Below are 16,088 nucleotides of genomic sequence, written 5' to 3' on the forward strand. Positions count from 1 at the left end.
CACATTTAAATGAGGATCTACTACATATGACAACACGTTTGACAGATAATTAAATACTAGCTTTGCCGCACATTTGACATCTCTACCTATAGAGGCCAAACAAACAATCAGGCAGATTTAAATACATACAGAATCAATAGGAAGTTACCTAAAGACATTTAATTTGGCCAGGAAAGCAACAAAAGTTTCTCAGACTCAGGATTCTTGGAACCAACGGGCTCCGGCCCTTGATCCACTGTTGTCCCAGTTGCCTAGCATCCAGGGCACTTTGTAAATCTGTGCACCACTGGCCCTTTTGTGGCAGCCTCTTGGCTTCTTGTCTTTTTTGTTCATAATCTAACAACCACAGCTACCCTGGTGGACATATTGTACTTGCTCTGGAGTTCATTGTCATCTATGTACCCGTGCACTTCTTTCACGGGACTGCATATTGGTCTTCAAGGACTGTGATGTCATGTAAGAGCCTATCAGGTCCTTTAGGCTAGTCCTGTCATGTATACCCCTATTTACATACTCTGATGTGACTAAAAGCATACATCCTAATTTGCCTGAGCAGAGATTTTCGTACTGAAACTCCAGAACTTCTGTCTCTTACTAACGAACCATTTGGATGACATTTTTGATAATGTTGCTTGTAATATATCTTAAGAAACTACAACAGTTATTTTATTGGATTCTCGGTTAATTAAGAAAAAATGTGGAGGTATGACTTTTAAATATTTTGCAATCATTTGCAATGTTTGAATAGCGTGATCGGCGCATAAACACAAGTTGTACATCAATAATGGCTCCAGCATTAACTGCTAGCACTCCACAACCAGAAGAGCCCTAATCGGCCTCCGCCGCCCTGATTCATACAGGCGCCGCACGTCCCGCCCGCTGATCAGATTCAATCCACGATCAGCCATCGATTCTTGAGCGACCGCATGGACCTCAGCCACCCACGCCTCCCCGCTTGGGTGTCACTCACTGACTCTATCGACAACCCTGTCCTGATGACGATCCCGACTAACGGGGATCGAAACGCCGTCGACTCTACAGCATAACTATATGACGCATATTACGTTTTGTGCTCCTGTTTAAATTTATGCAATCTTGTTCTAAGTGATTACAACTTGATCTTGTGGAGCCATTATTGATGTACAACTTGTGTTTATGCGCCGATCACGCTGTTCACTTTAGCACTTGCACCTTCACAATCACCAACTGTATATATCACCACGCACCAAGTGCCACTGGGTTGTCACATGATCTGTTCTGTACAGTGCTGTTTAACTGTATTGCCATGTGAAAGACCTTTCCCTGTTTCTATTGGTGAATAATACCGCCTTTTTTCAAAAAATTCTAGTGACTCCTTGTTCCTTATTTTTGTAATGCAAACTGCATACATTGTTTAAATTGCCCTTGCATGATACCTGTTGGGAATTGTTTTTGTTTACACGACACACCCATCCCAACGTGGTCTATGGGTTCCCTCCTGTTGTTCTTATACATCTGTTTCTAAAATAGCCAAAAACGACAGCTGTTTTGTTGCCCTTTATTGATAATGCTCTTTTTTCTCAAATAAATAACTCGAGATAAGGATTTTTTGTTCCATTGTCATTGTATGAAATCTCTCTATTTTCTCTCTCTGCAGCAAAGATAAAGGTGGATTTACACTATCCCTCTCGGGAGTCAAGATCACAGCCACCCTAACCACTTTCCAAGATCGCTACAACCGCCCATCTGTGTATCTCTCCAAGTGTCACAGCCACGTTGAGGGTGGCACCATCAAATTCTCAGGACCAATGAGGTATGCTTTCAATATGTACAAAATGTGAGAGGTCAAATAGTTGGTGAGTGCTGTACGGTTCAGATACCTTGTTGAAGCACAGTGCATTTCCTCCTCAATCACACTGCAAGGCACTTTGCTTCAAGACAAGATAGGAGCACCTATCTGGTCATTCACGCTCAACACCAAAACACTCCCCACAGTGGCACACAGCAAATTTAACACTCTGCCAACCAATCCCTCCCTTGTGATGTAGTATGCTACCAGTTCATTAATATGCTTCAGCACATCACAATGGGCTTTGAAGCTCTATACAAATGCAGCAATGCATTATAACGAAATCATCACAAACAGTAAAGCGTAGTCCTTTCATATGAAAGTGGATATGCAGGTATCAACAATCATACTTAAAAATGATAGCGCTCGCTGTTTAGTATGAAACACAACTAGGGTGATAATGTTTTGATTGACATCTGGTGTTTACTACATCCATCAGATAAGGGGTTTACATATCACTCTGTAGTACCTGATTCCCATTCTAGAATAGACTATTTCTTTACTTCAGATGCTATTTTACCACAAGTACTTGATTGTGACATTTTGAGATTGCACTTTCAGATCATGCTTCTATGAATCTTCAGCTTGATTGGGGTCTTAAATGCTCTTGTAGGAAACCAGGGTGTTTAAACATATTTCAATACAAATTACCAGCAGAAAAGTCAAAATTACAATCACATTTGACTACTTATATGAAAGGGGGCAAATTCTGACATAACTAAACAACAAGATAACTGTGGGTCAACAAAGAAGTGTCTCGTATGGAGTGTGTCTGAGTGGCTGCGTGAGTGTTAAGCAAATTGTTAAAGCAGCTCACAACAAAGTATCGCACTAGATGGGAAGATATCCATCAGTTGATCGTTCTTTACCGCCCTGTCATCATTTGAAACCTTTCCCATAACAAGGAAGCTGAGTTGTTGCCACTTCAACAGGGAAAGGGGGATGCACGGTAAAGTGGATTTTTTGATAACTGAGGAGCAGTGCAAGACAGAGTGAGTGAAAAATTAAACAAGGAAAGAGAAAGAGGTGCTCTATATTAAAATTGGATAGTAAACGCTGAGGAGCTTTATTCTGGTGCCGTTTACTTCCAAGGTTAAAAAACAAATCTGTGCAAAACAACCAGTGAGTAACCCTAGTAGTCACTGGTTTGTCATAGTGGTCGACATGTTTCTGCGGTTTATAGATCAAAAGAGTATCACCCGCTTCATCAGGACCTATAGTATTTGCTACTGCTCAATGTGCGATAAAAAGGTATTTGATACAGTTGTCACCTGATCAACCCTGGTGATCCTCCTATAGGGTAAGAGGAACGTGCCTCTCCTCGCCTGGCCACAGCTCAGGAAGATAGTGCACCGCTCTGCCCGTCGGTACACTCGGCAGCCGTCTGTGCTGCTCGGGGAGTCTGACATAGCCAATAAGCGTTGAACAGTAAAACAGGCCATTTTAGAACCCTGACACATGAAAATTCTACCAATCTAACTAAAACTTCCTGATGTAAATTTGAAAAGGTTAAAATGGAGCTTAACACACTATCTACTTCAAAAGCAGAATGTATTTAATATAGAATAAATAATAACTTGAGGCTTGCAATTACAAACAAGGAGAAAAAGCTGTCCATTTACATGTTCAAGACTGATTTACATATGGCTGGGGTTAAACTGGAATGGCATGGTGAGCAAAAAAAGATGGATTTAGGCCCCGATCTCTGTACGGGGGTGAATGTATGACCTTGTTCTGCATTCTGTCCATCAACTGTTGTTTTTGCTTTTGTCACTCCGTGTGGGACGGGTATGCTCAGAAGTGAGCCCCATGCTCTCCATGCCACTGGACTCAAGCTATCTGACTGATGAGGGCTGAAAGCCCGAAACCGGTCCTAGGATCTCTCTACACAGAGCTATACATGTGTCCATTCCTTTTACAGAACAATTTGTTATATTACATTATGTTACTGATCTCCCAGTTCTAACAACCATACAAGACCATTGATAGCTACTGTGCTCACAGTAGAAGAAATATGTATATTACCACATTTTAGAACACCACAACCTCCTACACATAATGAATGGCTTATTGAAATGTATTAAATGACAGCATGTAAAAAACTCATTTACAGATCAGAATGCACGATAATGTTGTAATGTTGTAATTTTAATCCAAATATGGAAGGTATTTCTAGCTAATACATATTCTATTTCTCGTAATACTTACGATTTTGCCTTCTTATTATGAAATACAATATTGAAACATCTTCGTTTTCGTCTTCTTCTCTCCCTATTGATTCATTATCATCATTATTTATATTTATGCTGTTACTAATATTATTAGGAATGTTGACGCCTTTATCATTAACACTGATATTTTAACTAGTGCCTACTTTCCACCAAATGAACATTGTTGAATTGGCAGTAATATTTCCATTTGAAATGCAATATTTGTGGATGATATGCTATTATCTCTACTATCTTCTAATTTCCTATAATATGTGGTTTAATACATGTTGCATACTATCTATATCACCTTCTCCCTTGTCCACCTTCTCTATTACTTTTTTTCCCAGGTCTTCTTCTCAGGTTTTACTTCTAAGATATAATTTGCAGCTGGGTCAATCATGAAATTCTTGAATATTGTATCTATTGATATCTTTATTATGTGGTTTGTGTTTTGAAATATGAGAAGTTAACCTTCATAGTATTTAACTGTGTGGCCATAATTTTAGTTACTGTTTAATTATCTTTCTTTGCCATATTGCTTATATGTTGTAATGTACTTCTCAATAAAAATATACAGGAAAAGAAAAACAATGAGGGTGAGTCAACCCAACAGAATGAAAAATGCTAATGGTGTTTGGAGACACTTGGAAATATAGTTTCAAATAGACAGAAATAGCAGCTGTGAAGATTCAGTCATTTAGGCCAAACATGTCCCTGCAGCAATTAACAAGTTATCAAACCTTTTTTATTTTATTTTTTTTATTTTTTATTGAAGTATTTTGGGTCATAATATCAGAATATATATAAAACAATTTAGCAAACAAAAATACGAATTAACACGGAATACATTCAGAAGGGCAGGAAGGGCACCATTTTTAACATTGATACATTAGTCCATAATTACTCAAATTAAGATTTCCAAATTTTATCGAACTTCCTCATTCCTCCAATTCGATATGCATATAATAATTCACTCTTTCTTACATTCTTCATTTTTTGGAGCCAAGCATGGAACAAAGGAACCTGCGGTGATTTCTAGTTCTTTAAAATCAAGGACCTTGCTTCTGCCATTGCTATAAACAACAGTTTAACCATCTGATCTGCCAATTCAATATCGGAATCATAGCCATACAGCATTAGTTTAACATTATAAGTAACCTGGATCTCACAGTAAATTTGCAAAAATAAAAAAATCTTATTCCAGAAAGGCACAATTTTAGAGCAGTGGACTATAATATGAGACCAATTGCCTAAGTTAAATTGCTGACATCTAAAACAGTTGGCAGAGGTGTTAACGTACATTTTTGCAATGGCGGCCGGTGTATAATATAAAAGCCATTCACTAAAAAATAGCATTCTTCTCCAATTAGAACCACGCAATACATCGAAAATAAGTTTATTTAGATTCTTCCAAGTTTTAACCGAAAGAGCATGGTTCTCTTGGTCCTGCCATTTTGTAATGACTTTCATGCTCAAATCCAGCTCAATATAATGAGCTAAACAGTGTTTCCATTCCCCTGGATTCCTAGTCCGTACAGACACAAACAGATCGTCCCATAACTAAATAGAGGAACAGGTAAGCCTAGGATTCAATTGTTCCAACATCTTATAAATCAAAATATAAGAGCCCATTAAAAGAAAGTTTCCCTGAATTAAAGATTAAATCTCCCCAGGAGTTAGCCAAACTTCCACTTTTAAAAAATCTGATAAGGTATTAAACCCAGCACGGTCCCAATGCATTACGATATCTGATCCAATTTTAATCCCAGTGTAGATAAAAACATACATTAAGGGTGTCCTAGAGTTAAACTGTGGGAGAGAATATCTTTTAAGAATAGCATCCCTTCGTTTGAAGAACCAATTCATAACCTTATATCGGACCAGTTTCAGTGATTTAGGGACCTGCAAAGGAGAGGGAATTTGAGCCTCACTGCAAATTCGGTCAACAAAAAAGTTCATAAATAAATTTGGACTAAGTATTCTAGTTTTAAATTGGTCTAAATATTGAGCAAAATATGCACTATAATAATCTTTAATGTTTAATGTTAGGTAGCGAAAGACCTCCCAGTTCAGTATCTGCATAAAGTGTGCCTATTGCCAACCGGGGAGTTTTTATTGCCCATATGAATCCTGAGAACAAAGATTCAACTTTTAAAAAGAAAGCACCAGGCAAAAAACATGGTATGGTTGAGAATAAAAAATTAAACAGCTGGAGTACGGACATTTTAATCAGGGCCACATGGCCCAAGATGGAAAGTGGCAGCGGATTCCATCTAATGAACATTGAGTGTACCTTCCGAAGAAGAGGTTCAAAATTAAGTTTATATAAATCAACAACTAAAGCAGAAAAAAAAGAAAATAAATACCTCTTAGGTCTTGAATTAATGCAGCCAGCTAAGTCTGGGTGTAGCTCTAAATCCGCTCCTCCACAGACTAAAATTTCTGCCTTTTTTTTATTAATCCGATAGCCGCCTGAGGCTTCGGATTCTTCAAAAAGCTGTAAAACAGAGGTCTGAGATTGAATATCCGGTTTAGTTATTAACATAATATCGTCCGCATACAGTTTGATTTTGTCCATAGTGGTAATCGGAGGAGCAATATTCATAGAATTACGGATTGCTACAGCTAACGGCTCAATAAAAAAAGCAAAAAGATTAAGGGACAAGGGGCAACCTTGCCTAGTGCCTCGCTGGACCATCACTGTACCAACCATTACTGAATTAATAATTATATTGGCTTTAGCACCAGTGATAAACCTGATAACTTGATTATACCCCTTTCAAGAACAATTTGAGACTTGCCGTAATTTTTAGGCTGTGATTGGACCCAATTATGAGTAGCACAGGGCAAGGGTGCTGAGACTAGGGCTGATTTGAGCCAGTAATTTCACCCCTGCACTGTGCAAATTTGAGCTGCAGCTGGAATGTGAACTAACAATTCCAAGAAAGATTTGCTAAGAATGTTTTTGCCTGGTTATCTCTGAATCCAGAGACATTTCACTATTTGCGCCCAAGGGATCTTATGCTGGTCCATAGGCTCAGGGTCAGGCAGGGAACGTAACAGGTGGTGGCCTGATGGAGGTACATTATTTGCTCAATCTACAGTGTTGGATGAGGTTGTGTAGGGGCGAAGGGGTCCCTTTGCTCCCTGCCTACACACAGACCCATTGTCAATTTCATTAGGTGCGGACTTGCAAACAATGCAACTGAACCACCTGCTAATTTCACGCACAAATAGATCAGATCAATTGGAAATAATCAGAGTGGTTTTCACCTGATGCGGCTACAGCTGACTTGTACTCAGCTCTATTGAGTCAAATCTCATTGTTTACCCCACTCCACAGATGTGGCTTTCAACTCTGTTTGTCACATAATAACACAAGCACACCTTGGTGCCAAGATGGATAATTGTTCATGTAATCATTTGTTCTTTTATGGTTACATATTTCTCCCCAAACAACATTCTGCTAGAGGAAACATGAGTTCTGCAGCTTCTGCTTAAAAGTACCTCTGACTCACCTCATATTTTAGAGCCTGCTACAGAAGAGCCCTGCGACTCAAAGGCAGAGTGACTCTCATGCTGTGAATTGTTACATTTATTTAACAATTTCACCACCACAACTGCTGAAAGCATCAGCATTCCCCCTTAGCTAAAATTCTGAGAACATTTAAACCTAGTGAATATTTGTGTGCCAGAAACTTGATAAATACTACCATCAAGCCTCCGAATAAATTAGAGATCAAGAGCTAGGGAAGGGTTGTATATTACGGCACCAAGATCAACGATATTGACTGAAAACTAATACTTCAAATACATTCCATGGCAAATATACAGTTAAGACTATTAAGTTCACATCCACTTATGCTAGGCTTACCGTGTGATGTAGTGGTTACGTTGATGTAGGCAGCAGACCTTTCCTATCTATGCATCAAGTATATATCAGGATTTCTGCTACAATATAGGAAAGAGTTGAAGATGCATCTCTTTAAAGAACACAATATCATGATACCCTGACAGTACACCTCTGTTCCTATAACCCTGGCACCTCTCCCAACACATTGACCGTATGCTTCCCTTTAACCCTGTAGAGGGTTCCACTGCCTTTTAGCTAGATTCATGCTATACAAATAACACACACATGTATATTATGTTTGCAATATCTTTGACATGCAATACAGTGCATGCATCATAGTTACCCTCCAATCTGGGTATAGGAAGTAAAGTGGGAACAGCAAAAGGGAAATGTCTAGGTAGGAATAAACTGTATTTCATGGATTCAGTAAGGTGCTGCAGTACATTTATTGCCAAGCATTTTTGCTGATGATTCAGTGGAGTGAAGTGCCAGTAGAAGAGACACCACTGGCTGGAGCAATGTGTTTGGAGCCTGCTGTGCAAGGAGAATTCCATGGGTATGTTACCTGAAACCCACTCGCCTCACACCCTGATGCATCACAGGAAACCCATCTGCATGCCACCCTGAAAAATACCTGATTACTTTGCAAAACACAAGTCTATATCAATCAAGTTAGGACTCATTCACATTTTGAGTGTAATCTTCAGGAGGCTCACAATGTCAGCAGAGGCAAGGGATGTATCACACAATACGTAGTATACTGGCACCATTGGCAACTCTCAGTACGTGATGAATGTGTGGGCGTGTGTCTAGAATCACAAGCATTTTTTATATATTAATCAGTTTAATGATCGTTCATGCCCTTTTCATCACACCCTGGATATGTATAATGTAGGGTGCAAAGCTACCTGAAAAGCAACAGAGTGCGTCACAGTTCTTGGACGTTCAGTTCTAGTATGAGAACTTGATATAATTCCTGCCACTAGCATTAAAATATGTGTTTATTTCATTTTTGGTCTCATGGGCTTTAGGTACCAGTGAATCCTTAATTTAAACAATTTTTTTTATACAAACGGATCCATATCAAACTGCTCCACCCCTGTGTTGCATGAGGGTGCGGTTGAGACCTACAAGGAAACACCAGGCGAGCAGTGTGCCCTCTGCCATGCACACATCAGTATACCATGGTGTAAGGGTGTGTGTGTGATGTTTAAAATAGGTTTGGAACTGGAAGGGTGCAAAATACTATGCTTTGTTATGATTTAACACTTCCGGTCCAAGTATATGTGTTGTACAGTACATGGCAAATTGGAAAGGCTTTGAGAGAGGAAGCTTTCCTCGCAAATTACACCTGCCTCGCGTGTCCTTTTTAACTTTTATCATAGGTAGGGATCTGTGTCAAAAGCACCAAGCACCATAAAAGTCATCCGTTCCTTTAACGTGGACAATGAAAGGCCAGTTCAAAAACATTGTGAAAAGTCACAATAAAAATAGTGGGGGAAAAAATTCAGCTGCACCCTGGAAACTCAAACAAAAGGTCCACCAAGAGTCAGCTGTATTAAACTGTTTAGCAGTCACGGAATTTGCGACAGTTAAATGGCTTCCACAAATGTACTAAAATGTTACCAAATCTCTAAATGGGATTAGAGTATTATTAAAAAAAAACGCTATTTGGAAGGGGTGCGTTCAGAGCGTCCCTTCCAAACAATGATTCCATATGGTATGTATTAATGTTTTGCAATAGAATTCAATTAAATGCTTCTATTTTTTTCTTAAATACATCCTGTTTTCGTTTAGGGAAAATGGATCGTATTTGAACGTATTTGAATATCTATCTATCTATCTATCTATCTATCTATCTATCTATCTATCTATCTATCTATCTATCTATCTATCTATCTATCTATCTATCTATCTATCTATCTATCTATCTATCTATCTATCTATCTATCTACATAGATAGATAGATAGATAGATAGATAGATAGATAGATAGATAGATAGATAGATAGATAGATAGATAGATGTAAATATATATTTCCTTATTTAAAAGTAATCTCAGACATCGTGCTCTGAAGACCACCAATTCTGTGATGTCTGTTATTTCGAACAGGTTGCAAATTGCGACCCACCTAATTAATATTCATGACATAGGCCGATTTGCGACCCGCTAGGAATTGCTAATTAAAAAAGTTTCATATGTTAAGAATACCAATTACCAAATAGCGTTTGAGAAAAAAAATCGCATTTGGAATTGTCTGTTCTTAATGTTTGCACAGCTGACCCTAAGATACCTAGTATACAAACCACGAGGCTCGGAGGGGGAAAAACTAAACCCAAACATAATACTACAGCTGCTGTTCCAAAATAGTTATATTATCTTATTTACATGCTATCCTTATTGACAGCATTGGATGTAATAATTGGCAATTGTAAAATATGATATTTGATAAACTACATCCAAATACAATTAAAGTGCACTGGATTTCAGATTGTTAGTTAGTTTGCTATAACAAAAATATAGAAGGTCTAAAAAAACTAACACCGAAGGCTAGTGTTAACTGTATCCTTTACTGTCTTCCTGAGTAGCTGGCTGTACAATCTGTTTTCTGTCTTCCTGGAGAAGCCAATCTGCAAGAACCTTAGCCAGAAGGTAAGGGTACAAGTTAGTACCTGGAATGTCATCTTTTCTAAAAGAAAAACAATGTTAAATTATGATGCTGTGCAGTAAAAAAGCAAAGTCTGCACCCAAACATGTCTTGCAGGAGGGCAGTTGAACCAGGTAATCCATAAATTGCCTGGGCGCAGCCTTATTGTAGATCAATCTGTGAACAATTGTGGATCAAGTGGTGCAAAGTGCCGTTTTACACTGATCAGGCTGTACAAATGTATGTGAAAACTGTTTCTACATAAATGCAAATTTGTATCTGGAAATGTTGGGGAAATTCCATTGCCATATATGCTGTCACATTGCTACTGATATTATTCTCAGTTTATCTAACGGGGTTAAAAGTACAAAGGGTCTGATTTGGAGTTTGGCTGGAGTGCTACTTCTTTGTAAATATAACACACATCCATTTCACCACTTTACAAGAATATTTGATGCTTGAGCCAAGGTGATTAATTCATCATCGAGTGCCTTGATTGGGAAGTTTAGAATGAATAGATGCCTTTGTTTGTCACCAGCGGGCAGGTTTCGAACAGAGAAAGATCACAAGGTATAGCTGCATAGTTAGTCTGGTTGAGGAGCTATGGTGAGTGGTAGATACAATCTGTGCTGAAAGTGCGGATTAAGCACAGAATCTTGCCTTTTCGGTGGGTTGGTAAATTGATAAGCTGTTTTTCTTCAGCAGTTTCATGTATCTTGGGGAAGGCTTCAGTCATGGTATGTATGGTTGTGTCAACTTGCTAGAGTAGTTGGAAATGCTGTTCCCTTTTCAGAAAACTACACTCACAGGGCGTCCTTTTTTAAGGTTAACCGGGCTGCCAATGGCAAATCACTTAACTCACATATCTCCATTTCCTTATATTACACACCTATATTGTTTTTAAATAAACACTCTTTTTTTCATCTATACACATATTTAATTATGATAAAAAAGTTATATACACTATAAATCAACATTCATAACATCACCGCATTAATATTTCAAACCTATTACCATAAATAAAATTAAAAATAACACTAACAAATTTGTAGCTGAAAGCCTGATAAGTGAAAGGACGTTCCAAAAAAATACCTAATAAGAGTCCAAAAAAATCCCAAACTACACCAGACAAAACTCAAATATCCACTACGACTCTAACCATCCAAGGGATCCCTTAACTGAGGAAAAATACTGAAGGCTCAAAACAAGCAAAACAATGAACGTCACAGTAAAAGAATTGTTAGCAAAAAAAAATAACGAAAGAGGTGATTATGGTGGCGGGAGGCCCGTCACCGCCAGCAATGCGGTGGTAGACCCTCTGCCATCGGTCAGCAATTTTACTCCCACCAAATTAGGATGGCTGCAAAATCGGACCGCGACCATAGCAGGCGCAAAGGCTGCCCGCCACGGATCCAACACAGGCAATCGTTCTGATTACCTGGCAGAGTTGTCAGCATCTGCAAAATGGTGGTGGTGCCTAGCAAGCACAGTCTGCCAAATTACAATGCTGGTCACAGCCAGCCTTTCTGTGGCGGGTACACTGCTATTGAAGGGCTGGCGGAGATTGGTTCCAGGGGCATGTTGCGGGCCCCCCCTGGTGTTGGGGGGAGGTGATGATGCACTGGGGGGTACCCATGGTACCCCCTACTTATCCCTGCACTAAGTGGCAGGCACTGCGTGGTACCTGCCTCGTAGTGCATTGAAATGTACTACATGCATTTTTCACATTGCGGCGGGTACTGCAGCCAGCAGCACCCGCCGCAATGGTAAAGATGCAAGATGGTCGCATCGTTATTTTACTTGCGGGACCACCACCATAGAGGCAAGCGGTCTGAAGCACCACCATGATGGGAGGTGGACTCAAGTCCGCCTGCCATCGTAATGACCCCCCAAAGGTTTTTTATTTTGAAAACATTGAAATTCTCCAGGTTAAAAATAAAGTCCAGGAAGAAAATCTGTAAAGTAAAAGCATATAAACCTACCCAACAACATTCTGAACCATCATACAAAAAACACCACAGTAGAAACACAGTACAACAATATCAAATACATAGAAAACACATATAAAATACATATAAATATTCCATTTTACAATAAGGCATTTTGGGCTTACCTAGCTTAACTAACACATCCTACAATGGCTAACAACAGACTTAAATAACGTTCACTAACAAAGATTGGCCTTAAAAACATTTAACACATCCTCTCTACCAACATTTTATGTAATAATGTTTATAATTTTATATATGTATATATATATATATATGTGTATATATATATATATATATATATATATACATATATATATATATATATATATATATATATATATATATATATATATATATATATATGTATATATATATATGTATATATATATATATATATATATACATATATATATATATATATATATATATATATATATATATATATGTATGTATATATATATATATATATATATATATATATAGATAAATATGTATATAGATATATGCTGATAAAATATAATTTAAAAAAAACGTGAAAAAATATTTGTTTGTTGAAAATGGCTATATATGTTTAAATTGATTATATACCTACAAAGAAAACTGTATCTACACTACAAATTTAGCAAATAATAATTGATTATTGTTAATTAAAATATATTACAAACATGCAATTATTGCAAAGTAATGCATGGCGGCCCATGCAGGTAAGAGCAGTAGGGCCAGGTGGAGGGTGGGTTGATTTCTACAGACGTTAAGGTCATTGCAAGAAAAATAATATTAGCAAATAGGATTAAACTATCCACACAAGAGCAGTCATGCACAAAGGATCAGATTTACCAATGCACTCAAGTTTCTTAGAGGTCACAATCATAGGCCTACCATTGTTCACTTTTCTTACGCCTCAGCATTTAGGTCGTTTTCGACCTTAAACATGAATTGGTGCGCAGATCTCCCAAGCACTTACTACACAAGGGTAATCCATGATTTGACTTTTCTCATGAGTAGTGAGTAGTCTGGAACAGTGTCAAATATGTAACTGGGAGCATTTTGTATGAAAGTGCATATATTGATTAGCTATTCCTCTCAGGTAACTCAACACATATTGGAAGAATATTTACAAAAGCAAACATTTTCAAGTGAAAGCCATATTCACATGAACGTTCACGATCCATGTATATTCTTTGTACCTTTATGGCAAATCCTTCATTTTGCATGACAAAACGTTGCATACCTCCCCAGAACAGATCAGGTTTAGTAGTGGTAGCCATATTTACTGAGGTCCCACCTCCAGCTCAGTGAAGTCTTCATGATATATCCCTTTTATTCGCTTATTAAAGTATGCCTCAGAGTCTTTACCAAGTTAGCTGCCTGTTTTTCCAAATAAATTGACTTTAGGATATTTTTGTATAACAAAGGGGCATATTACAACTAGCGATAATTATCGCTATGTTGGCTTAGCGGCAATATTTGTATCGCCGAGCTGCGGCAATTTTTATCGCTTAGGAACCTTGCTATTATCAAGGTTTATCTCCTAAGCGATAAAAATCGGCCGAAATGCATGAATATCGCTGAAAAGTCAGCGATATTCATGCATTTCCGAGCTAATGCTCTTAGCCATGTTATCCACCTACCATTGGATAACATGGCTAAGAACTGCTCAGGGGCAGGTGTTAGCTTTTGCGGATATTCCCCACTTAGCGCGAATATCTCCAAAAGTTGGTACTAGGAGATAGCGATGTTAGCGACTGTTTCCAGTCGCTAACATCTTGGCACGCCCACTTTGCATGTCATTAGTGATAAATTTTACTGACATGCAAAGCGGGGCCCAAGATGGTCGCTATCTCCTACTAGCTGTCGCTAACTTGTGTTAGCGACAGCTAGGTAATAGGGAGATAATTTTATCTCCGCTTTCTTGGCTTTTAAAGCCAAAAAAGGGAAGATAAAACCCCTTGATAATATGCCCCAAAGTCCTTCAGTACGTCGAAAATTACATTGTTTGCAGTGACGGAGAGTACAAAGTTTTGTCACTATACCTAATTTTATTCACTTGTCTTTCAAAGGTTGTTTTTCACCTGACATCTCAAAGGAGATTTGGCGCAATAGTGCCATTTATTCTGAATCTTCTAGATACTGAAAAAAACAAGCAGCATTAGTTCTGTAGGTTTAACACGTAAGTTAAAGGTACCAACAGTGAGAACAATTGTTAAGTGAGGTATCACAGCTCTCAGGTTTCTCATTTCCATTCATGAGTAGTTCATCTAGTCTAGGAGTTTTCTTTGCATTCTTGGAACTGCAGCCATGATGCGAGTTTCTAATGGAATACAGAGGATCACAAATTCCACTTTGAACTCCACGCCCTGAAACGAGTATTGGCTTTCCAGCATTCAGGTCTCTGCACGGACACGTTTTTGCATTCGGATAGTCCGTCAATCTCAGTCTGCCTTATCTGTCTTGAGGCTGTCTTGTGGTGTGGGGTGCAGAATGTGACACAAGCCCGACTGAAGATTTCAGGCTTTGACACTACGTAAGGGATGACCACCAGGTTTCTCATTGCAGCTAGAAATGGCTCTGTCGCGAGACGTCAGGCAGGGAGCTCTTTAACTACCCGGAGCGGGTCTTTGGAGTATCCCTCTATATGCATGTCCTATCCGTTTATGTCTTAATCCATACATGTTCCTGGCTTTGATGTACACTATAAAGATCCCAAATTAATTGGCTGGACTTTATACGGGGACATAAGCTTGGAAGAATTATCATGCAGCAGACTCATCCCTGTGGACCAATTGTGCAAGCATGAGCTTGGCATCAAATTCCCAGAATGGCTACAAGGTGTCTAATTCAGATGCGTCTTACTACATCTCACAAAGTGAGACCCCCGTCTTGCGGAAACAATATGCTTGCTGAAAAAAGGTTAACCCTCTTTGAATGTGAACTCCTACCACCCAATAAGTCTGCTAAATGCAGTCTATAAGCTGTCTGCAATGGTTTGGGCAGGGGCGGCTCCCCAATTAGGGCGGAGGAGCGTTGCCCCACTCCTTCCTCGCAGTGCGAGAAGCAGAAACATAAGATGGTGTTTTAAATACCATTTTATGTTTCTGCTTCTCGCGCTGCAAGAAAGCAGAAGGCATAGTATAGCTGGATGGTTATGCCTGGTTGATGGCGGGCGGGTGGGTGGGTAGGGGAGTAGTAACTTGCTCACTGTTGTGGGCCCTGACTGTTTGGTTGGCCCTCTGGGGCCGACCATATCAGTCATGAGCACACTACATTTTCTCTATGTAGGCTGCATTCAGCCTACATGGAGAAAATGGCCTCCCTACAGGTGCCTGGCTGGGCGCTGTCTACACCAATCACAATACTGCGATTGCAGTGTTGTGATTGGCTTTGGGGAGGGGAGGTGGGATGCATGCTTCCTGGGCCAGGAAACGGGACCCGGCCTGGAGCAGAGGAGGCGCAGGACCCGGTAAGGTAAGTTTAAAAAAAAAATGTTTATCCCTCCACTGCTCGAACCTCCGCATGAGTCAAACATGCAAGTTATGCAAACCGCGGCTGGCTTTGGGCA

The 16,088-nt window shown here is 39.1% G+C and overlaps 1 protein-coding gene across 1 annotated transcript in view; it reads left to right on the plus strand.

The window, feature by feature from the left end:
• Positions 1–16,088, plus strand: part of LOC147705955 (bactericidal permeability-increasing protein-like) — a 168,549-nt gene that overhangs the window by 56,981 nt on the left and 95,480 nt on the right. Inside the window, exons 5-6 of the mRNA XM_086929580.1 lie at positions 1,637–1,792; positions 10,480–10,543. Of these exons, the coding sequence (XP_086785706.1) occupies positions 1,637–1,792; positions 10,480–10,543 (220 nt within the window). The remainder of the gene's footprint in view (positions 1–1,636; positions 1,793–10,479; positions 10,544–16,088) is intronic.

Source organism: Lissotriton vulgaris, chromosome 7 (genome assembly GCF_964263255.1).
Source record: "Lissotriton vulgaris chromosome 7, aLisVul1.2, whole genome shotgun sequence".
Taxonomy (NCBI): domain Eukaryota; kingdom Metazoa; phylum Chordata; class Amphibia; order Caudata; family Salamandridae; genus Lissotriton; species Lissotriton vulgaris.